At 45.8% G+C, this 23554-nt stretch overlaps 1 protein-coding gene across 1 annotated transcript in view; it reads left to right on the top strand.

The window, feature by feature from the left end:
• LOC124784399 overlaps positions 1-23554 on the top strand; it is a 513236-nt gene that overhangs the window by 99357 nt on the left and 390325 nt on the right. Inside the window, exon 3 of the mRNA XM_047254096.1 lies at positions 15329-15554. Within this exon, the coding sequence (XP_047110052.1) occupies positions 15329-15554 (226 nt within the window). The remainder of the gene's footprint in view (positions 1-15328; positions 15555-23554) is intronic.

Here is a 23554-nt window from a genome sequence, read left to right as displayed (position 1 = left end):
CGACTCCTGCGTGTAACCATTCTCAACCAATGACACTGTCAGTTTTCCCCCCAAAAATGCTGGCCGCTAGGGATAGTAACGTGCTATAGTGGACATTCAACTTGGCTTACGTGGGATCTGTTGCACTAACCGAAGGCACGATGTGAGCTGTAGACTACATAAATATTATTGCGGTCCACTTGCATTCCTTCATGCTTGACGTTTTCCCCGGCACCGATTCCGTCTTCCAGCAGGATAATTGTCCCTGTTAGACGACTAGAAACGTGTTGCAGTGGTTTGATGAACAAGATAGTGAACTGAAGTTTATGTCTAGGCCACTAAATTGGCCTAATCAGAACCCAGTGGAACAGATACGAGACAGTCAATCAGATGTCAGCCCTGCATCTACATCTACATCTGCATCCATACTCCGAAAGCCACCTGCCGGTGCGTGGCGGAGGGTACTTTGAGTACCTCTATCGGTTCTCCCTTCTATTCCAGTCTCGTATTGTTCGTGGAAAGAAAGATTGTCGGTATGCCTCTGTGTGGTCTCTAATCTCTCTGATTTTATCCTCATGGTCTCCTCGCGAGATATACGTAGGAGGGAGCAATATACTGCTTGACTCCTCGGTGACGGTACGTTCTCGAAACTTCAACAAAAGCCCGTACCGAGCTACTGAGCGTCTCTCCTGCAGAGTCTTCCACTGGAGTTTATCATCTCCGTAACACTTTCGCGATTACTAACGAAGCATGCTGCTATCCGTTGGATCTTCTCTATCTCTTCTATCAACCCCATATGATACGGATGCCGCACTGGTGAGCAATATTCAAGCAGTAGGCGAACAAGCGTACTGTAACCTACTTCCTTTGTTTTCGGATTGCATTTCATTAGGATTCTTCCAATGAATCTCAGTCTGGCATCTGCTTTACCGACGATCAACTTTATATGATCATTCGATTTTAAATCACTCCTAACGCCTACTCCCTGATAATTTATGGAATTAACTGCTCCCAGTTGCTGACCTGCTATATTGTAGCTAAACGATAAAGAATCCTCCTTTCTGTGTGTTCGCAGCACACTAAACTTGTCTACATTGAGATTCAATTGCCATTCCCTGCACCATGCGTCAATTCGTTGCAGATCCTCCTGCATTTCACTACAATTTTCCATTGTTACAACCTCTCGATATTCTACAGCATCATCCGCAAAAAGCCTCAGTGAACTTCCGATGCTTTCCACAAGGTCTTTTATGTATGTTGTGGATAGCAACGGTCCCACGACACTTCACTGCGGCACACCTGAAATCACTCTTACTTCGGAAGAGAACCCAGTCTACTGGTGTGGGAGTGTTCCACAGACCAATGTTGAAAACAACGACACACCGCTGATATATTGTGCCCAACACGGCAGCAATCCATCGATACGTGCATCAAGCTTCTGAGAGCAAACCATGGCCCGTAATTTGCAGCAATTGCGTGATCTGTGTCTCATACATCCAGAAACGTACCAAGAACTTGTCGAATCCATACCACATATAATACTTCTGATACTGCATTCCTTAGGTGGACCAACACACTATTAAGCAGATGGCTATTATATTTTGGCTCGTCAGAGTGTTAAGGTCATTGGTGCATGACCATAGTCCAAACAACTATATGAATTCGACACAGTAGGACATTTCTGTATATCAGCAGTTACATTGTTTGCGGAACGTATGTGATGCAATGCACGCTGCCGGAAAGAAAGGCAACATCCTCAAGGACTGTGTTTAGTGGCATACTGAGGGGCTGTAGTGTAGTGATTCATTTGTCACGGTCAACGGCGATCACATAGCGCTCAGGAGGACTGTTTAGACTCTGCAGGCAGTAACTGTGCTCGGTTTAGAGGCGAACATTGTTTTCAGTATTCATTCTACGATACACCATGCCCGACCGAAGAGCACAAACCCCTGTTGTACAGCTTTAGTTATTTGAACGAGGTTGGATTTTGATCCTCTCAGAAGCTTGATGGGCGTATCGATGGATTGATGCCATGTTGGACACAATACATGGGTAGTGTGTGGTTGTTTTCAACATTGGTCTGTGGAACAGTCCCACACCAGTAGACCAGTTTCTGGATGTCTGCGTAGAGCAGATGCATGTCGAGATCGACGCATGCGTACAGCGATGGCCGACCGAACATCATTCAGGGACGAAATCTTGGCACATGTTCCACCTGCTGTGGCGTCAGGGACGATTGGGGACCGTCTGATTGCAGTGGGATTAAGATCACCTCTGCCTTTTGCCAGGCTACCATTGACACCACTACATCGGCAAGCGTGGTTGCTCTGGTCTCTTAAAAGAGTTGACTGGAGATTGGAATGGCGGCCTGTCGCACTTAGTGATGATAGCAGGTTATGTTTGTAGGTGAATAATGGACGTACACGTGTATGGCATAAACTTGGCAGGCTGCCTATTCCAGAGTGCATTCGACCACGACACACAAACCTATCACAGGTGTGGAAGACCATTAATTACAGCTCGTGGTCACATTTGGCATTTATACCGAGCGAGGTGGTACAGTGAGCACACTGGTCTCGCATTCGGGAGGACGACGGTTCAGATCCCTGTCCGGCCATCCTGTTTTAGGTTTCCCGTGATTTCCGTAAAATCGCTTCAATCAGTTACCGGGACGGTTCCTTTGAAAAGGCAGGGTCGATTGCCTTCCCCATCCTTCCCTAAACCGAGCTTGTGCTCCGTCTCTAATGACTTCGTTGTCGAAGGAACGTTAAACACTGATCTACTCCTCGTTGGTGTTTCTGCAGGGTAAAGTAACCAATACCCGCTACATTTCACAGGTTGATATCCCTGTACTAATGCCTTTCTGCGAAAGTGAGATGGTGTGCTTTTTCAACAGGACAATGCACGTCCACAAACGACTGTGTCGACGCAGTGCGCTTTTCGTGGTGTACAACTGTCCTGGCCAGCAGGACCACCACATCTCTCGCCGATTGAACACGTATGGGACACGATAAAGCTGGAACTTGCTTGTTCATCAGGGCCTGCAAGAGGCATTGCCGAGTTGCAACCAAGGCGCAAAATGCTTGGGATAGTGTATCACAGTTTGATCGTTTTCATGTGAGGATACACGCCTGCGTTGCCGCGATAGGGAGGTATACGGTATCGTTGCGACTGTCTGAGCACGCTTTATATGACTTTTGTTTCATTTCGTCTGAATTTGTCGTCGTATACTCCTACAATAATGAACTATCTGTGACTTCACTTGCCAATAAAATGACATTGTCCTTGAGTGTGTCGCTTTTTTTTTTGCCTGGGTAATAAGGTCATTGCTGCAACTTCTTCATCTTACTTTGAGGAGAAAGACGGCAAATACGTCCAATCCCAACGCTGCCGTAAGAGTGATTCCAGTAGTGTGCGCGTATCTGATGCAAACCGTTGCTGTCCCCATGGACAGGTTATCGTGCAATATGGAAGCCTCGGTTTACAACGTTACTAATTTCAAATGTATATCATAATTGTGTAGCTACAATTTCAGCATGGAGTTCCTTACAGATACCGATCCCGTCTCTATAGCTGCGGTCACTGTCGCACTCTCGAGCGCTTCCGCTCGATTCGTGGGTAGCCAGTTCGAACCCTGGTGGTGGGAGAAATTTTCACCGTGTATATTAGGCCTGCTGGAGGAGCACATTTTCTTACTAAAAATTTTATACGCATCTTCTAAAGAAGAAGACTTTAAGCTTGTGGTTCCTTTGATGCTATTCGATAGGAGTAGGCTACATATTTGCACGGGGTTTCACTCAATCTCTTCGCGCACTTACAGCAACACTGCACTATACTATACTATACTGTAAAATCGTCATTACCGGCTGCCAATGACAGAGATACGTACTTGACGTCGGCGTAAGGCAATGCGATGCCACCATCACCAAAGACCTTGTCCAGGACGACAATATACAACACCCACATCTTCCCATACTGTTTATTTCCTGAATGTGGGTCTGATTTCTGGTTTTTCGACTTACATATACCGGTACAAAAATTCCTCGTTGCAGTGTTCCTTTCTAGGCGGCAGACCGTCTCTCGTGCTGTACAGATGTTTCCCTTAATGACAAAGCTAATATCTACTTGTCTTGTATTGTATTGAACTGGGGACCTAGGAACGACGGAGAGGCTTCGTCCCCTCCGTAGTCTCAAGTGGCATACAGCCCCACAACAGGCTACAGCAGTCGACTCACTCGTCCGCCGTCCCACACCGAACCCAGGCTTATTGTGCTGTTCAGTCCCCAGTGGACCCGCCCAAGAATGCCCACACCTGACGAGTGTAACCCGAATGTTTGCGTGGTAGAGTAATTGTGGTGTACGCGTACGTGAAGAAAGCGTTTGCGCAACAATCGCCGACATAGTGTAACTGAGGCGAAATAAGGGGAACCAGCTCACATTCGCCGAGGCACATGGAAAACCGCCTTCAAAACCATCCACAGACTGGCCGGCACACCGGACCTCGACACTAATCAGCCTGGCGGATTCGTGTCGGGGACCGGCACGCCTTCCCGCCCGGAAAGCAGTGCGTTAGGCTGCACGGCTAACCGGGCGCGCTAATATCTAGTTACGTTAACCTGGGAAATAGTCACAAAACCGGCGGCTGTTAAATTTTTCTGTGGCGATACTATCTGGAATGGGATCTGCTGTTTCGGCTTAAAGCATAGCACGGAAGTTCGTGGGACACGGAAATAAGCCAGGCCAGGATCTAAACCACGCAGCGACGTTGGTCTGGTCCACCGGTGAGCATGAATGTGGTTTTCAGGCAAATTCCGGATTATTCACCGATCTGCATCTCGAAGAATACGATACGCAAGCAGTTCAAATACGATAACATACAGGCTAAAGGCCGGCCGAAGTGGCCGTGCGGTTAAAGGCGCTGCAGTCTGGAACCGCAAGACCGCTACGGTCGCAGGTTCGAATCCTGCCTCGGGCATGGATGTTTGTGATGTCCTTAGGTTAGTTAGGTTTACCTAGTTCTAAGTTCTAGGGGACTAATGACCTCAGCAGTTGAGTCCCATAGTGCTCAGAGCCATTTGAACCATTTGAACAGGCTAAAGTTTACACGATTCAGAGAGGAATGGCACACACGACTACTTTGGCCTAGGTTAACTTACGACTGTGGCGATAGAAGGGGCATTCAGTCAAGAACTTAAAATCAAACCAAACTTGGCAAATCATGGAAACAGCGGTGGGAAAAACACTGTGAAAGAAATGAGATGTGGAGTGAGGTCGAAACAGGCTCGTAGGGTCAAATGAGTAGCTGCTCGACGAAATAAGCAATAGTATCGACTTCCATCTGGCGGATCTGGCGTCAAATTGAAATTCTCGTACCATCGTGGGAGCCACACGAGGCTATTACACTTGAAAAGCGACCACTGACAAAGGGGTAGGAGAGGAGAGAGAGGATGGAAAATGCTACACCTAGCACGTCATCGTTTCAAATGGCGTAAAGTAGGGTGAAGTGAACGAATGTAAAGCTCGTGCCCTCTGTGGTGGGCTCTGCTAGGACCTGCGAAGTTGGGCTGCCGCCTGATGCCAGTTGGTGTGCCTTGTGTCCCTGAGTGTCCGCGACTCACCTTCGGGAGGCACGTTCCGGCTGACGTCACAACTTCCGCCTCCGCGGCGCCGTCAGCAGTCCCAGCTGCGCACGGGCACGGCTGCCACCGGCGTCACACCCTCACCACTCTGCAGCTTTCATTCACATCCCTGGTGCTCATTCATAGCTCCGCCCGCAAAGGCACAATAATTACACTACTAGCCATTAAAATTGCTACACCACGAAGGTGACGTGCTACAGACGCCAAATTTAACCGACGTGAAGAAGATGCTGCGATATGCAAATGATTAGCTTTTCAGAGCATTCACACAAGGTTGACGCCGGTGGCGACACCTAAAATGTGCTGAAATGAGGAAAGTTTCCAACCGATTTCGCATACACAACCAGCTGTTGACCGACGTTGCGTGGTGAAACGTTGTTGTGATGCCTCGTGTAAGGAGGAGAAATGCCTACCATCACGTTTCCGACTTTGATAAAGATCGGATTGTAGCCTATCGAGATTGCGGTTTATCGTATCGCGACATTGCTGCTCGCGTTGGTCGAGATCCAATGACTGTTAGCAGAATATGGAATCGGTGGGTTCAGGAGGGCAATACGGGACGCCGTGCTGGATCCCAACGGCCTCGTATCACTAGCAGTCGAGATGACAGGCATCTTATCCGCATAGCTGTAACGGATCGTGCAGCCACGTCTCTATCCCTGAGTCAACAGATGGGGGCGTTTGCAAGACAACAACCATCTCCACGAACAGTTCGACGACGTTTGCAACAGCATGGACTATCAGCTCGGAGACCGTGGCTGCGGTCACCCTTGACGCTCCATCACAGACAGGAGCGCCTGCGATGGTGTACTCAACGACGAACCTGGGTGCACGAATGGCAAAACGTAATTTTTTCGGATGAATCCAGGTTCTGTTTACAGCATAATGACGGTCGCGTCCGTGTTTAGCGACGTCGCGGTGAACGCACATTGGAAGCGTGTATTTGTCATTGCCATACTGGCGTATCACCCGCCGTGATGGTATGGGGTGCCATTGGTTACACGTCTCGGTCACTTCTTATTCGCATTGACGGCACTTTGAACAGTGGACGTTACATTTCAGATGTGCTACGACCCGTGGCTCTACCCTTCATTCGATCCCTGCAAAACACTACATTTCAGCAAGATAATGCACGACCGCATGTTGCAGGTCCTGTACGGGCCTTTCTGGATACTGGCCAGCACGTTCTCCAGATCTCTCACCAATTGAAAACGTCTGGTCAATGGTGGCCGAGCAACTGGCTCGTCACTATACGCCAGTCACTACTCTTGATGAACTGTGATATCGTGTTGAAGCTGCATGGGCAGCTGTACCTGTACACGCCATCCAAGCTCTGTTTGACTCAATGCCCAGGCGTATCAAGGCCGTTATTACGGCCAGAGGTGGTTGTTCTCGGTACCAATTTCTGAGGATCTATGCACCCAAACCGCGTGAAAATGTAATCAAATGTCAGTTCTAGTATAATATTTTTGTCCAATGAATACCCGTTTACAATCTGCATTTCTTGTCGGTGTAGCAATTTTAATGGCCAGTAGTGTACATTGCCGTTTTGGTCGGTACTCACATTACCTACTGCGTTACTGTGTGACGCAGGAGTAATATTCACCGATAATTTAGGAACGAAAATGAATAAGCCCAAGCCACGAAAACAAGCTCCGAAATGCCTATTCTCTGAAAGTCACTGTAGGTGTGTGATGAGGAGTATATAGTCATTCTTTTTCGATTTATTACTTCCCTGATTTCTAAAACAACTGTTACACTTCTGATCTTCGGTTCGGTCATTCGCCAGTGGAGCGTCGGAAGAATGATGGTCGATAAATCTCGTTGTTAGCTCCGATTTCTCTAATTATCTCGTTGTGTTCATTTCCCTTCCCGAGACATATTTGGAAGAAGGTAACATGTTGGCCGATTCTTCTCGGAATATACTCTTTTCGAATTTCAGTAGTAAATATCTGCGTAATTCACAATGTCTGCCCTGCAGCTTCTGCCACTGGTGTTTGTTGAGAACCTCCGCAATGCTCTTGTTGCGTCGACTAAACGATCCCATGGCGAAACGCTCTCTCTCTCTCTCCTCCCTCCCTCCCTCCCTCCCTCCCTCCCTCGAGAACCTGGTAAGGGTCCCAGACCGATGAACAGTGTTCAGAAATACAAATGAAACAGTTTCTGCGTCAATCACTTGTTTATTTTGTCACTGATTCGGAAACTGTTTTATTTGTATTGATGAGCAGTCGCAGCCCTCATAATGCCGTCCCTTATGGAAGAAATATTCAGTATTCAGGAAGCGGTTGAACAAGTGTTTTGTAAGGCAGTTCTTTCGTGCATTCATTACATTTACTTACGATTCTTCCAACGAATGTTACCCAGGAATTCATGTGCTTATTCCACACTAGGTCGCTCTGGACGGTCACTTCTACGTATTTGACGATAGTTTCTGCTTCCAGTGGTTTGCCGCAAATAACGCAGTCGAACAGTATTTGGTCTCATTACCTTTTCTATTAGTGCGCAGCACGTTACGTTGACATGCGTCCGTGGTCAACTGCTAGTTCCCTGCACCAATTGCACCAATTATTAATCCTATGGACACAAAACACACAAGGGCATAGGAATGGCAAAAGACCATGCCTAGTCCAGCACTGAGGTGTTCAAAGGACCGTTCAGGGTAAGGACAGTACACGACCAGAGAAATACCGAGTTAATCATAGGCAGTTGGCATAAATTCAAAGCTGCGTTCCCTCCCCCACTCCCCCCCCCCCCCCACCTCTCGGGTAAACGGCCTTTATTCTGAGTTGTTTTTCCTTTTTTTCTACACAGATTTAGTAGATTTGATAATTTTGTACCGTACCTATATCTAATAGAACTGGAGAAAAATTGAACAACTAATATTTAAATGAACTGTATTTGTGTCAGATGCTGTCCACAACAAATTAAATCTATTATTAAATTACAATGAAATGAGCACCCTTAGCTGGTTACAGGCGTTGACATACGTCAACGGGGACAGATGGAAATGTGTGCCCCGACTCGAATCCGGGATCTCCTGCTTACATGGCAGACGCTCTATCCATCTGAGCCACCGAGGACACAGATGGATGGAGCGTCTGCCATGTAAGCAGGGGATCCCGGGTTCGAGTCCCGGTAGGGGCACACATTTTCATTTGTCCCCGTGGACGTATGTCAACGCCTGTAAGCAGCTAAGGGTGTTCATTTCATTGTAATTTCATTCTAACGAGCTGCATGGTCACCGATGGTATCTGTTCTTTCGGACATGTCCGAAAGAACAGATACCATCTTAGTATATGTAAATCTATTATTGTAGTAAATAAATCACAAGATGAGTAAACTTCCTAAAAAAACTGAAAGGAAGACAAAACTGTTCGTGACAGTCGCTGTAAATTGATTTTACCACGATGTTTAATATAGAGCAGATTTCATTTATTCCTCATAAATTATAAATAGTGCATGATTTAGTAATTTGGAATAAGCGGGTAAGGGCTGTAATTAAAAGTTGAGAAAGTATCCCTTTCCAGGAGTTTCGTTGCATTGTAATTTTACACTGCGTTTCCGCCATATGACCGAAGCAAACTCATGGATTGTGCCATGCCATTGATGTCCATTGTAGTAGCTGTGTCGTGTTCTATCGACAAGATAGCAAACTATGATAGTCTTTTCACGCCAGCACTCGACTATAATTCGGTTGATGCTGCAGTCGCTAACATTGTCATAAGTATAGTCAATGCTGCTTAATGTTTGTCTAAGCATCTCTTAACCCATACTTTGGAAAAAAATAAAATAAAAACTTTCAAAAAATTCAAATGGGAAGCGTGTCAATGCTCACCATCAGTTCTTTCAACTGGCACTTGGCAGGAGCTACTTCATTGACTGGCTCCGCTGTGTCAGAATCTCTGCTATATTTTGTATCAAAATCCGATGCACATTTTTCAAGATAAGATAGATACCTGTCACCTACGGCGTATCTTGACAGGATATTGAAGTCGAATTAAATTATGTGATATATGTGGTCTGTTTTCCATTTCGCTTATTCATTTGTCAAACACTTCGAAGCACTCCATTTCTAATAGCCTCGCTCCACTCCTCAGTCGGCAGAAATCGGCAAACATCGGAAGCCTTCGGTCAGTTTGCATATCTGCTTCAGCATCCGCTCACCGACCTTCGGGATCGTTCAATATCCTAGTGCAGTAGCAGCAAGAACACTATTCTTGAACTATCCACTTGTGTAGGTGGCACATCTGTGAACAAACGTACTGTTAAAACAGAGGCAGTGTTAGCGATTGACATCAGTGCGACAGTAGTAGTTCCTTTATGACGCTACTTCGACGTAATGACCCTGTGAGAACTCGTGTATCAGTCCTGGTTAATTCTCAGACCGTCTTTCTTTCTTGTTCTTATTCCGATCAGTATTTACGCCCCCTGTGCGCCTATCCTTAAAAATTGTTGGATTCAGGTAGTTGTAAAGAGTTGACCGACTCACATTGTGACTCGTTGATATTGTAACCTTAGGATACTACTTTTATCCCTTCATGAAGTGCAGAACGTTACGTTTCTGAAAATTTAAAGGAAGAAGGCAATCTTTGGACAACTTTGAAATCTCATGAAGAAGCGACTTAATACACTCCTGGAAATTGAAATAAGAACGCCGTGAATTCATTGTCCCAGGAAGGGGAAACTTTATTGACACATTCCTGGGGTCAGATACATCACATGATCACACTGACAGAACCACAGGCACATAGACACAGGCAACAGAGCATGCACAATGTCGGCACTAGTACAGTGTATATCCACCTTTCGCAGCAATGCAGGCTGCTATTCTCCCATGGAGACGATCGTAGAGATGCTGGATGTAGTCCTGTGGAACGGCTTGCCATGCCATTTCCACCTGGCGCCTCAGTTGGACCAGCGTTCGTGCTGGACGTGCAGACCACGTGAGACGACGCTTCATCCAGTCCCAAACATGCTCAATGGGGGACAGATCCGGAGATCTTGCTGGCCAGGGTAGTTGACTTACACCTTCTAGAGCACGTTGGGTGGCACGGGATACATGCGGACGTGCATTGTCCTGTTGGAACAGCAAGTTCCCTTGCCGGTCTAGGAATGGCAGAACGATGGGTTCGATGACGGTTTGGATGTACCGTGCACTATTCAGTGTCCCCTCGACGATCACCAGTGGTGTACGGCCAGTGTAGGAGATCGCTCCCCACACCATGATGCCCGGTGTTGGCCCTGTGTGCCTCGGTCGTATGCAGTCCTGATTGTGGCGCTCACCTGCACGGCGCCAAACACGCATACGACCATCATTGGCACCAAGGCAGAAGCGACTCTCATCGCTGAAGACGACACGTCTCCATTCGTCCCTCCATTCACGCCTGTCGCGACACCACTGGAGGCAGGCTGCACGATGTTGGGGCGTGAGCGGCAGACGGCCTAACGGTGTGCGGGACCGTAGCCCAGCTTCATGGACACGGTTGCGAATGGTCCTCGCCGATACCCCAGGAGCAACAGTGTCCCTAATTTGCTGGGAAGTGGCGGTGCGGTCCCCTACGGCACTGCGTAGGATCCTACGGTCTTGGCGTGCATCCGTGCGTCGCTGCGGTCCGGTCCCAGGTCGACGGGCACGTGCACCTTCCGCCGACCACTGGCGACAACATCGATGTACTGTGGAGACCTCACGCCCCACGTGTTGAGCAATTCGGCGGTACGTCCACCCGGCCTCCCGCATGCCCACTATACGCCCTCGCTCAAAGTCCGTCAACTGCACATACGGTTCACGTCCACGCTGTCGCGGCATGCTACCAGTGTTAAAGACTGCGATGGAACTCCGTATGCCACGGCAAACTGGCCGACACTGACGGCGGCGGTTCACAAATGCTGCGCAGCTAGCGCCATTCGACGGCCAACACCGCGGTTCCTGGTGTGTCCGCTGTGCCGTGCGTGTGATCATTGCTTGTACAGCCCTCTCGCAGTGTCCGGAGCAAGTATGGTGGGTCTGACACACCGGTGTCAATGTGTTCTTTTTTCCATTTCCAGGAGTGTATTTGTGCGCTTCATTAGAGATAATCGTATCAGATGCGAAAAAGCTGAGGTTACTATAAATATTGCCCACAAAGTCGTTAATATACAACGTGTACAGCAGGGGACCCAACTCACAGTCACGAGTTTTCTCTTGATACCCCGTATGACAGTACTTCAATAATAAGTGTAGTTGTGGTACTGAGTCCAGTATTCTTCGAAAGTCAAGAAATTCAGTTTCATTGAATGTATTCGTAATAACGAATAAGGACAACCATCAGCTGTAGAATGGAATAACGACAGTGAAAATTGCCCTTATTCGCAATTGCGAATACATTTAATGTATTTCATAACGGTTGTAGTCGCCGCAGTGTCTGTTCCATAAAGAAACTTTGCGTCGTATCAGGATAACATAGGCACTGAAATATCGTAAATTTGGGGATGAAGGGGGATGTCAAATTGATTCCATATTTTTAGATTTCCTTAAGGCTTTAGACACCGTTCCTCACAATCGTCTTCCAACCAAACTGCGTTCCTATGGAATATCGCCTCAGTTGTGCGACCGGATTTACGATTTCCCGTCAGAAAGGTCAGAGTTCGTAGTAATAGACGAAAAATCATGGAGTAAAACAGAAGTAATATCCGGCGTTCTCCAAGAAGTGCTATAGGCCCTCAGTTGTTCCTGACCTATATTAACGACATAGGAGAAGATCTCAATAGCCGTCTTAGGTTGTTCGCAGATGATGCTGTCATTTACCGTCTTGTAAAATCATCAGATCATCAAAGCGAATTGCAAAGAGATTTAGATAAATTATCTGTATTGTGCGAAAAGTGGTAATTGACCCTGAAGAAAGAAAAGTGTGAAGTTAGTCACATGAGTACTAAAAGAAATCAGCTAAATTTCGATTACGCGATAAGTCACACAAATCTGAAGGCTGTAAATTCAGCTAAATGCTTATGGATTACAATTACAAATACCCTAAATTGGAACGATCACATAGATAATGTTGTGGGTAGAGCAAACAAAAGACTGCGATTCATTGGCAGAGCACTTAAAAGGTGCAACAGGTCTACTAAAGAGACTGCTTGCACCACGCTTGTCCTCCCTATTCTGGAGTATTGCTGTGCGGTGTCGGATCCGCATGAGGTGGGACTGACGGATGACATCGAATGTACAAAGAAGGGCAGCTTGTTTTGTACTATCGCGAAATAGGGGAGATAGTGTCACAGGCATGATACGTGAATTGGAGCGGCAATCATTAAAACAAAGGCATTTTTCTTTGCGGCGGGATCTTCTCATGAAATTTCAATCACCAGTTTTCTCCTCCGATTGTGAAAACATTCTGATGGCACCCACCTACATAGGGAGAAATGATCATCACGATAAAATAAGGGAAATCAGGGCTCGCACAGAAAAATTTAAGTGCTCGTTTTTCCCGCGCGCCGTTCGAGAGTGGAACGGTAGAAGGATAGCTTGAAGGTGGTTCATTGAACCCTCTGCCAGCCACTTTATTGTGAATAGCAGGGTAATCACGTAGACGTAGACGAAGGTTTCCTATGATAGATGTTTCCGGAGTCCATACTGTACGGCGTGGAGGAGGAGGAGGTAATTTTGTTCGAGATACCTCATTACGTTTAAGATCATATTATGTACTAAGATTCTACAACAGAGGGCTGTCAAGAATATTGATTTACGGATTACTTTTACTACCCTTCCTGTATATAGGCAAGTGTGATCTGTGCTTTGCTCCAACTACTGTGGACTTCTTTTTTCCCCGAGGAATCTAAGGTAAGGGCAGTGCAGTACTTTCCAGTGTCTGAGGTTCATGCAACGAGGTCTCTTCTACATCTACATCTACATGGATACTCTGCAAATCACATTAAAGTGCCTGGCAGAGTGTTCATCGAACCACCTTCACAATTCTCTATTATTCCAATCTCGTACAGCACGCGGAAAGAATGAACACCTATATCTTTCCGTACGAGCTCTGATTTCCCTTATTTTATCGTGGTGATCGTTCCGCCCTATGTAGGTCGGTGTCAACAAAATATTTTCGCATTCGGAGGAGAAAGTTGGTGATTGGAATTTCGTGAGAAGATTCCGTCGCAACGAAAAATGCCTTTCTTCTAATGGCTTCCAGCCCAAATCTCGTATCATTTCTGTGACACTCACTCCCATATTTCGCGATAATACAAAACGTGCTGCCTTTCTTCGAACTTTTTCGATGTACTCCGTCAATCCTGTCTGGTAAGGATCACACACCGCGCAGCAGTATTCTAAAAGAGGACGGACAAGCGTAGTGTAGGCAGTCTCCTTAGTAGGTCTGTTACATTTTCTAAGTGTCCTGCCAATAAAACGCAGCCTTTGGGTAGCCTTCCCCACAACATTTTCTATGTGTTCTTTCCAATTTAAGTTGTTCGTAATTGTAATACCTAGGTACTTAGTTGAATTAACGGCTTTTAGATTAGACTGATTTATCGTGTAACGGAAGTTTAACGAGTTCCTTTTAGCACTCATGTGGATGAACTCACACTTTTCGTTATTTAGGGTCAACTGCCACTTTTCGCACCATTCAGATATCTTTTCTAAATCGTTTTGCAGTTTTTTGGTCTTCTGATGACTTTATTAGTCGATAAACGACAGCGTCATCTGCAAAGAACCGAAGACGGCTGCTCAGATTGTCTCCCAAATCGTTTATATAGAAAAGGAACAGCAAAGGGCCTATAACACTATCTTGGGGAACGCCAGAAATCACTTCTGTTTTACTCGATGACTTTCCGTATATTACTACGAACTGTAACATCTCTGATAGGAAATCGCTAATCCATTCACATAACTGAGACGATATTCCATAAACACGCAATTTTACTACGAGCCATCCTGATTTAGGTTTTCCGTGATTTCCCTAAATCGCTCCAGGCAAATGCCGGGATGGTCCCTTTGAAAGGGCACGGCCGATTTTCTTCCCCGTCCTTCCCTAATCCAATGAGACCGATGACGTCGCAGTTTGGTCTCTTCTCCCAAACAACCCAACCCAACTACGAGCCGCTTGTGTGGTACAGTGTCAAAAGCCTTCCGGAAATCCAGGAATACGGAATCGATTTGAAGTCCTTTGTCAATAACACTCAGCACTTCATGTGAATAAAGAGCTAATTGTGTTTGATAGGAACGATGTTTCCTAAACCCATGTTGACTGTGTGTCAATAGACCGTTTCCTTAGGTAATTCATAATGTTCGAACACAATATATGTTCTAAAATCCTGCTGCATATCGACGTTAACGATATAGGCCTGTAATTTAGTGGATTACTCCTACACCTAATACCATTCTTAACTGCTAAAGACATGTTTCTGTGTAGCAGATTGTATATTTTTCAATACTGGAGCAGCTGATGATAGTTCTGGGGGAAGCCAGTCGGCCGTCCGAGTTGGCCGAGCGGTTCTAGGCGCTACAGTCTGGAACCGCGCGACCGCTACGGCAGCAGGTTCGTTAGGTTTAAGTAGTTCTAAGTTCTAGTGGACTGATGACCGCAGAAGTTAAGTCCCATAGCGCTCAGAGCCATTTGAACCATTTTTTTTAAACCAGTCGTGTCCAGGTGCTGACTGCGCTTTGTCTTCTCTCGTTGTTGTGTATGTTGGTGGTGGTGTGTCAGCGAGTGAACGCCGTCGTGTTGTGGTTGCAGTTGGCGAGGCAGCTTCGAGTCTGCGCTGATGGCAGCGGACTCCCGGACAAAGCTGTCGCTGCTGGCGGGGGCGGGCGGCGGCGGCGGCGTCGGCGGCTGCGGCGCGCTGCCGGAGTCGTGCAAGCGGCGCTCGGCGGGAGACCTGCTGCTCGCCAGCTCCAGGGACCAGCTGGCCGTCGACCGCGTGCGCTCCTGCGGCAGCATCGGCGGCCTCGAGGAGGAGCAGGTCAGCGCCGCGCGCTTCAGCCTCGCGTTCCCAGCCGTCTCCTACGTCACAAATGTCGTGGGATACCTCCTAATATACCTGGTGATCAAAAAGTCAGTATAAATTTGAAAACTGAATAAGTCACGGAATAATGTAGATATAGAGGTACAAATTGACACACATGCTTGGAATGACATGGGGCTTTATTAGAACAAAAAAAAAAGTTCAAAAAATGTCCGACAGATGGCGCTTCATCTGATCAGAATAGCAATAATTAGCATAACAAAGTAAGACAAAGCAAAGATGGTGTTCTTTACAGGAAATGCTCAATATGTCCACCATCATTCCTCAACAATAGCTGTGGTCGAGGGATAATGTGAACAGCACTGTAAAGCATGTCCGGAGTTATGGTGAGGCATTGGTGTCGGATGTTGTCTTTCAGCATCCCCAGAGACGTCGGTCGATCACGATACACTTGCGACTTCTGGTAACCCCAAAGCCAAAAATCGCACGGAGTGAGGTCTGGGGACCTGGGAGGCCAAGCATGACGAAAGTGGCGGCTGAGCACACGATCATCACCAAACGACGCGCGCAGAAGATCTTTCACGCGTCTAGCAATATGGAGTGGAGCGCCATCCTGCATAAACATCGTACGTTCCAGCAGGTGTTTATCAGCCAGGCTGGGGATGATGCGATTCTGTAACATATCGGCGTACCTCTCACCCGTCACGGTAGCAGTTACAAAACCGGAATCACGCATTTCCTCGAAGAAAAAAGGCCCGATAACGGTAGATGTGGCAAATCCAAACCATACGGTGACTTTCTCGTCGTGCAATGGAGTTTCCACGACAGTTCTAGGATTTTCGGTAGTCCAGATTCTGCAGTTGTGGACGTTGACAAGACCCTCGGAGCGTGAAATGAGCTTCGTCGGTCCACAACATGTTATTCAACCAATCGTCATCGTCCGCCATCTTTTGAAACGCCCACACTGCAAATGCCCTCCGCTTCACTAAATCGCTAGGTAACACTTCATGATGCCGATGGATTTTGTACGGATAGCATCGGAGGGTACGCCTAAGTGCCAACCAAACAGTAGTGTATGGAATGCCGATGCGACGTGCGACTGCACGAGCGCTGACTTCCCCGTGCATAGACGAACCCACTACAGTCTCCATTTCTTCCTAAACTATCTCAGCAGCATTACGCCTTGTGCTCGGTCGGTCACTACGGGGTCTATCGTCTAAACAACCCGTGGCTTCGAACTTCGAAATCATTCTCGCCACAGCTGCATTTGTCAACGTACCTTTACCCGTTCGAATCCCCTTCCTATGGCGATAGGATCGTAACGCTGAACTAGCACATTTGCCATTCTGTTAATACAGCTTCACTAAAAGCGCCTTTTCAGGTAACGTCAACATGCTGTGACTGCTGGCGCATCTGATTCTCTCTCTCATTACAGCTCCTTTTATACACGATTGTCATGCACAGTCACTGACGTTTTGCTGTCCAGCGCCATCTGTCGGACATTTTCTAACTTTCTTTTTTTTTGTTCTAATAAAACCCCATGTCATTCCAAGCATGTGTGTCAATTTTTACCTCTCTCTCTACATTGTTCCGTGGTTTATTAAGTTTTCAAATTTATACTGATTTTTAGATCACCCGGTACTTATATGGGTATGGTGTCTGTTATTTGGGACATGTCCGAAAGAACAGACACCATTGATGACCTGCAGCCGTCTAGACCGAAATTAGAATTATATTAATACCGCCAGCTGCTCACGGGCGTTGATACATATCACCGGGGACAGGAGTAAAATGTGTGCCCCGACTGGGACTCGAACCCGGGATCCCCTGCTTAGATGGCAGACGCTCTATCCATCTGTGCCACCAAGGGCACAGAGGATGGTGCGACTGCAGGGACTATCTCGCGCACGCCTCCCGCGAGACTCACATTCTCGCCTTGCGTGTCCACACACTACATTCGTAGTGTCCCACCCCAACACACTCATTACTCGTGGAAGCAGGGGGTACCGGGTTCGAGTCCCGGTCGTGGCACACATTTTCACGTGTCCCCGGTGATATATATCAACGCCCGTGACCAGCTGACGGTATTAATATAATTCTAATTAGCTCCTAATATCGTGCACGACCTCCTTTTGCGCGGTGTAGTGCAGCAACTTGACGTGGCACGGACTCAACAAGTCTGAAGCCCCTACACAAATATTGAGCCACGCAGCCCCTGTAGTAGCTGTCATTAATTGCGAAAGTGTTGCCGGTACAGGAGTTTGTGCGCCAACTGACCTCTCGACTGCGTCGCATAAATGCGCGATGGGATTCATGTCGGTCGATCTGGGCGACAAAATCAGTCGCGAATATTTGCGGTCTGGCGACATTGCGCATTGTCATCCAGAACATGAAGTCTATGAATGACTGAAAACGGTCTCCAACTAGCCGAAAATGACCACTTCCATTCAATGATAGGTTCAGTTGGACCAGAAGATCCCGTCCATTCCATGTAAACACAGCGCACACCATTATGGATCCTCCACCAGCTTCCACAGTGTCTTGTTAACAATTTGTCTTCATGCCCTCTGCGTCACAGTCTAACCCAAACGCAATTTCATTCCAACTAAAATTGTGGCTCATCTGACCGAGCCACCGTTTTCTATTGACTAGGGTCCAACCGCTATGGCTATGAGCCCAGAAGAGGCGCCGCAGGCGATGTCGTGCTGTTAGCAAAATCATTCGCGTCCGTCGACTGCTGCCATAGCCCATTAACGCCAAATTCGCGGCACTGCCATAACGGATACGTTCGTCATACATCCCACATTAATTCAACTCTACGCAAAAACCGCTGCTCTCACTCATTAAGCGAAGGCCTTCGCCCATTGTGATGTCTGTGATGAGAGATAATGCCTGAAGTTTGCTATTCTCGATACACTCTTCACACTGTAGATCTCGGTATATTGAATTCTCTACCGATTTCCGGAATGGAATACCTGATGCTCCTAGCTCCAATTGCCATTCCGCGTTCAAAGTCTGTTACTTCCCATCGTGCAGTCATAATCACGTCGGAAAGCTTTTCAAATGAATCACCTGAGTACAAATGACAGCTCCGCCAATGTACTGCCCTTTTATACCACGTGTAAGCTGCACTACTGCTTCCTGTATATGTGCGTTTCGCTATTCCATGACTTTTTTCACCTCAGTGTAAAACGGGTGGGTGCCACGTAAGGCTCGGCCGACCTATTGTATTGCCGGTATAACGGATAAGCGCTGATGCACGGTATGACAAAGAAAGGTGCAGAAGGTTAAAGTCAAGAGATGGCCATACCCTCTCATATCGAAAGATAGAATAGAGCTAGTCAACGAAGAAGTTACAAAGTTGAAGCTGCCTCTCAGCCTCCTAAGTCTGAAAATAGTCCGTTGTTTGTGTTTTTGTAACTAGGAGGAGGAGAGGAGGAGATTAGTGTTTAACGTCCCGTCGACAACGAGGTCATTAGAGACGGAGCGCAAGCTCGAGTTAGGGAAGGATGGGAAAGGAAATCGGCCGTGCCCTTTCAAAGGATCCATCACGGCATTTGCCTTAAGCGATTTAGGGGAATCACGGAAAACCTAAATCAGGACGGCCGGAGACGTGAATGAACCGTCGTCCTCACGAATGCGAGTCCAGTGTGCTAACCACTGCGCCACCTCGCTCGGTGTTTTTATAACTGATGTAGTTTTGTTATTAGTTAGAAAAGTGGAATATTAGGACATTAATTTTGCAAATAAGTGCTTCCTCGTGGTAGGGACGGGAGCTTACCAACTGGCGTCCTTGGCTTTTCGCGCGCTAAGAGGCGGAATTCAACTGTGGTAAATGTAACATACGATAGTGCTAGAAAGTAATATAACAAACCACTAAATAACCAATGTAAAAGTAGCTATTGCTTACGTAATCATTACGATCCCTCTTAGACGTCCCATTTGGGTGAGGGATGGGAGAATAATGTAAGAGTAATACTTGAAAAAAAAATGCTCAAGCCGCGTCTTGTCTTGAGTGAAAAATTAAACTTTCGAAAATATTTCACCGACTTCTTAGTCAGCAGCTACCAAGCAGCCAAGTGTTCTTTTATATACGAATGGGCTGCCGCACTGCACTCCTTCGATAGTAAGCCAAACCGCCGCTACACAAGACGTGCAACTCATTGGGATGCAACTCATTGGGACTGGCCTCCTCATACTTGCATGACTTGAAGATCAGCACCCGGGTATCAATTTCCTAAAGCAGTACGAAACTTAGGCCTTAACGATCAGAAGATATCCGAGCTCTGTTTTTTTTAAGTTTACTGGCCAGTCATCGGTAGCTGAGTGCTTGGTGAAAATGCTTGTGACTGTATAGTCACTAGTTGGAATCTCACTAGTAACAGTTTTATTTTAGTTGCATACAAATTTCATATTTATTATCTAATGAAAATATCAATTAAAAATACTCAATCATCATTTTTAACAAAATAACATAGTAAAACTTTTAATTGCTGATTTCATGAAAAATGCGAGTTTTCACAATAAATTAAAATTTGGTGCCAAAATTTTGAACATGAACTATAAAAAAAAATACTTTTCATTTTTTAGAGATTGAACAGTATTATTCATGTATATAGTTCTTTTTCGTATAACAATAAGGCATTTCGCGTTTGTTTACCAAATTTTAATTTAATTTCACACAACCGTATTAAAAATAATAATGTTATTATTATTATTAAAATTATGATTCAATATTCGTTAATTTCTGTATTTGATCATAAATAAAAGGAAAAAAAGTTGCTACTAATGAATACGAACCAGCAACTTCACGATTACGACATTTGTAACTTAACAGCCCTCAGAAGCCTTTCTGCTTTCAAAGGAGGTCTTTTTTAAACTGCATCTAACTGGTTGAGGAATTCAGTGTCCAAGCACTCAGCTTCGAGTCGTTAAGTATCAAGAAAATCGAACAGAATATGTCCGTAAAGTCCCCATGTAAGATAGATCACCCCGAATATATTCAGAATTCGAAAATACAGCAGAAACTGACACGGCTGGAAAGCAGAATTAATTAGAGCTTGTAGGTGACTTATGTGAGTCTCTGAACAAGAGCAGGGTGCAGGGAATCCTTGAGGTCGCACTGGTTCACACCGCTGGGGTTACGTACGACGGCACTAGTTCAACTGTGGCTGTCTCAGGGCCGACACACGGTGGATTCAGGATTATTGCAGACTACGTGTTTCCTGAAACTCTGCTACTAGAGATGCAGTATGTTGTCCCAGCAATCCGGAAGTCATTCGCACAGACGTAAGCAATGTTAGCTTAGGTCATAGATGTAGAATTGCTTCCTAAATAATACAGGCTAACTTCCTTACCCCCATAGCTGCCCCAATGGTTAAGATCAGGAACCCCTAGTAAGCCATGGGTATTGTAGATGGTCAACAAAATTTAGTACCACGATTTAAGGGTTTCGCGTGTTTTACTTTTTTATTTTCCATTTAATTTTAACAATTTTTGTTACTAATCGGGTAGTGAATGTTTAATCACAGCTGTTTACAGCATTTTGCACATACATGAAAATATGATCTGCATTAGGTTTCAAGTGGTCTGTGTCCAGATAGGAAGCAATAATAAATAAATAAAAATTTCTTCCTCTTCAATTCAAACACAATTCAGCAGTACATCTCACCCGAATCGTCAGCCTCGCCTACTTTTCAGTTTGGCTCTATTTCCCTCTCCTCTCCTCCCCTCCCTCCTCCCCCCCTCCTCCCCGTTGTCTACTAGGCAACAACCGCGTGCGAGTCTCTTGCATCTGTCCACAGATATCCCGGTCCCACATCCCTTCATCTTTCATCTGCTCGTTGGTACCTTCATATCACAAATGGTATTCTGGCCTCTGCAAACAAATTATGTTTCAGCAGAAACGATCCATTATTAGGGCTTATAATAGTTGTCCGAGGTCAGTCATGAAGCAAATGATTTGTGCTAGGAACCTAAGAGGTTAATTTCAATATAATTACCGTCCGCACCCGGTAGCTGAGTGGTCAGCGCGACAGAATGTCAATCCTAAGGACCCGTGTTCGATTCCCAGAGATTTTCTCCGCTCGGGGACTAGGTGTTGTGTTATCCTAATCATCATCATTTCATCCTCATCGACGCGCAAGTCGCCGAAGTGGCGTCAAATCGAAAGATTTGCACCCGGCGAACGGTCTAACCAATGTGAGGCCCTAGTCACACGACGTTTACATTTAATAAAATTACCACATCTTCTTCACTTTGTACAATACTTTTTCCCTTAGACAGAACGCAGCACTGGTAGACCACAGCTTCACTCTGATCCTCACTCAATTATGAAGTGAGTGTTGCACAATCACCAGGTGACTGTTCGCCCACTATTGGCTGTTTTCTTCTCTTCCGCCTTGCTGTTGCAGTGTGTACATAGGTTCCCACTTGGTCTCCCGGAGATTGCAAACTTTCTCCTAGCGTTGTCTACTGACTTTCTCATCTGTTTTCTGGTACCCATTGTTAAACGTATCACACCGAAGTGAGCTAATACGAAAAGTCAATAACCTCCACTGGCATTTATCAGTTTTCCCAGTCCGCTTTACGAAACATAGTCAACCTCGATTTGCTAACTTAGCAAATTTCACCTCCTACGAAATGTAATTAAGTGAAAGGCTCTAAGGATTTAATACTATGATCACTAATGAAGCTCTGATATAAAGAGCAGTAATTAAAGGCGCATATGAACTATTCGTTACACGGAAGTCGAACTAGCCCGTGTTCTACAAAGCAACCTGTAAAACAGGTTCAGATATTATTTGGACTGCTTTTAATGGTAACAAATGAAAATCTTTTCAAATTAAGACACATATTTGCAGCTCTAGTAACTATTATTATTCATCAAAATCTCACTGGTGAAGCTACAATTTTGCTCCAGTTTAACAGTTCTTAATTCCCGTCATTGACTCCACAATGTTCTTTTTCAATGTTCTTTTTCGCACTGCCTGTACCACTGGCGAAGCTAAGCAATACACTCTCCTGTTACTTTTTTCTACATGTATCCAACATAACGCCTCAATTTAGAACGAGATTTTCTGGTACGAGATCTTCAATGTGTCTACGATGACGTTTGTCACGCCGTCAGTAGCCTACTAACTTATGCTTCGAATGCTATCATCACTCCACTGACACCTTGTAGGAACCATCGAGCCATCCACTCAAGCGATTTAGTTGGAAAACAGGAAAACAATATTCTGGATGACGGTACAGGTATCTGAATTCCCCTCTTCTCGGATGCGTGTCCAGTATGTCCCCTACTAGAACACCTCGCTCGGTCACAAAATTTTGAAGAAACTTATATGAAATCATAGCCTACGATAAGCTTGTAAGATATGACGTACAAGAGGGACTTAACAGCTTCTGCGTAGTGTTTTGTCCTTACATCCAGTAATACGCATATCTAGGATTTTGCCACATACACTGTGATTCAGTATTATGAAATACGTCCTAGAAAAAGTATCTATTAACACACAACCTGTGCGTGTTCAGAAAGTATCGTTCTTGTGAAAGACAACTGCTCCTTTACTCACTCGAAGAAGTGAGTGCTTTGGACAGTACATCTGAAGTTGATTCCGTATTTATAGATTAACAGTAGGCTTTTGACACCGTTCCTCACAAGAGGCGTCTAATAAAACTGCGTGCCTGTGGAGTATCGTCGCAGTCGAAGGAGAAAATAAGATTAGGTTGAACGTTCCCGTCGCAGTCGTGCTACTGCATTCCCGCTTTCAGGTCAGAAAAATCACAGTAGTAAGTAACAATAGTAATTGACGAGACGAAGTGATACCTGGTGTTCCGTAAAAAAGTGCTATATGTTCTCGATTTATGAGGCATGATGAGTAGCCCTCTTAGATAGTTTGCATATGGCGTAGTTTGCCGTCTCGTAAAGTCATCAGACCATAAAAACGAAAATGGTTCAAATGGCTCTGAGCACTATGGGACTTAACTTCTAAGGT

Source organism: Schistocerca piceifrons, chromosome 1, assembly GCF_021461385.2.
Source record: "Schistocerca piceifrons isolate TAMUIC-IGC-003096 chromosome 1, iqSchPice1.1, whole genome shotgun sequence".
Taxonomy (NCBI): Eukaryota; Metazoa; Arthropoda; class Insecta; order Orthoptera; family Acrididae; genus Schistocerca; species Schistocerca piceifrons.
The sequence above is the reverse complement of the archived record's forward strand: the minus strand, read 5'-3'. Positions and strand labels throughout refer to the sequence as shown.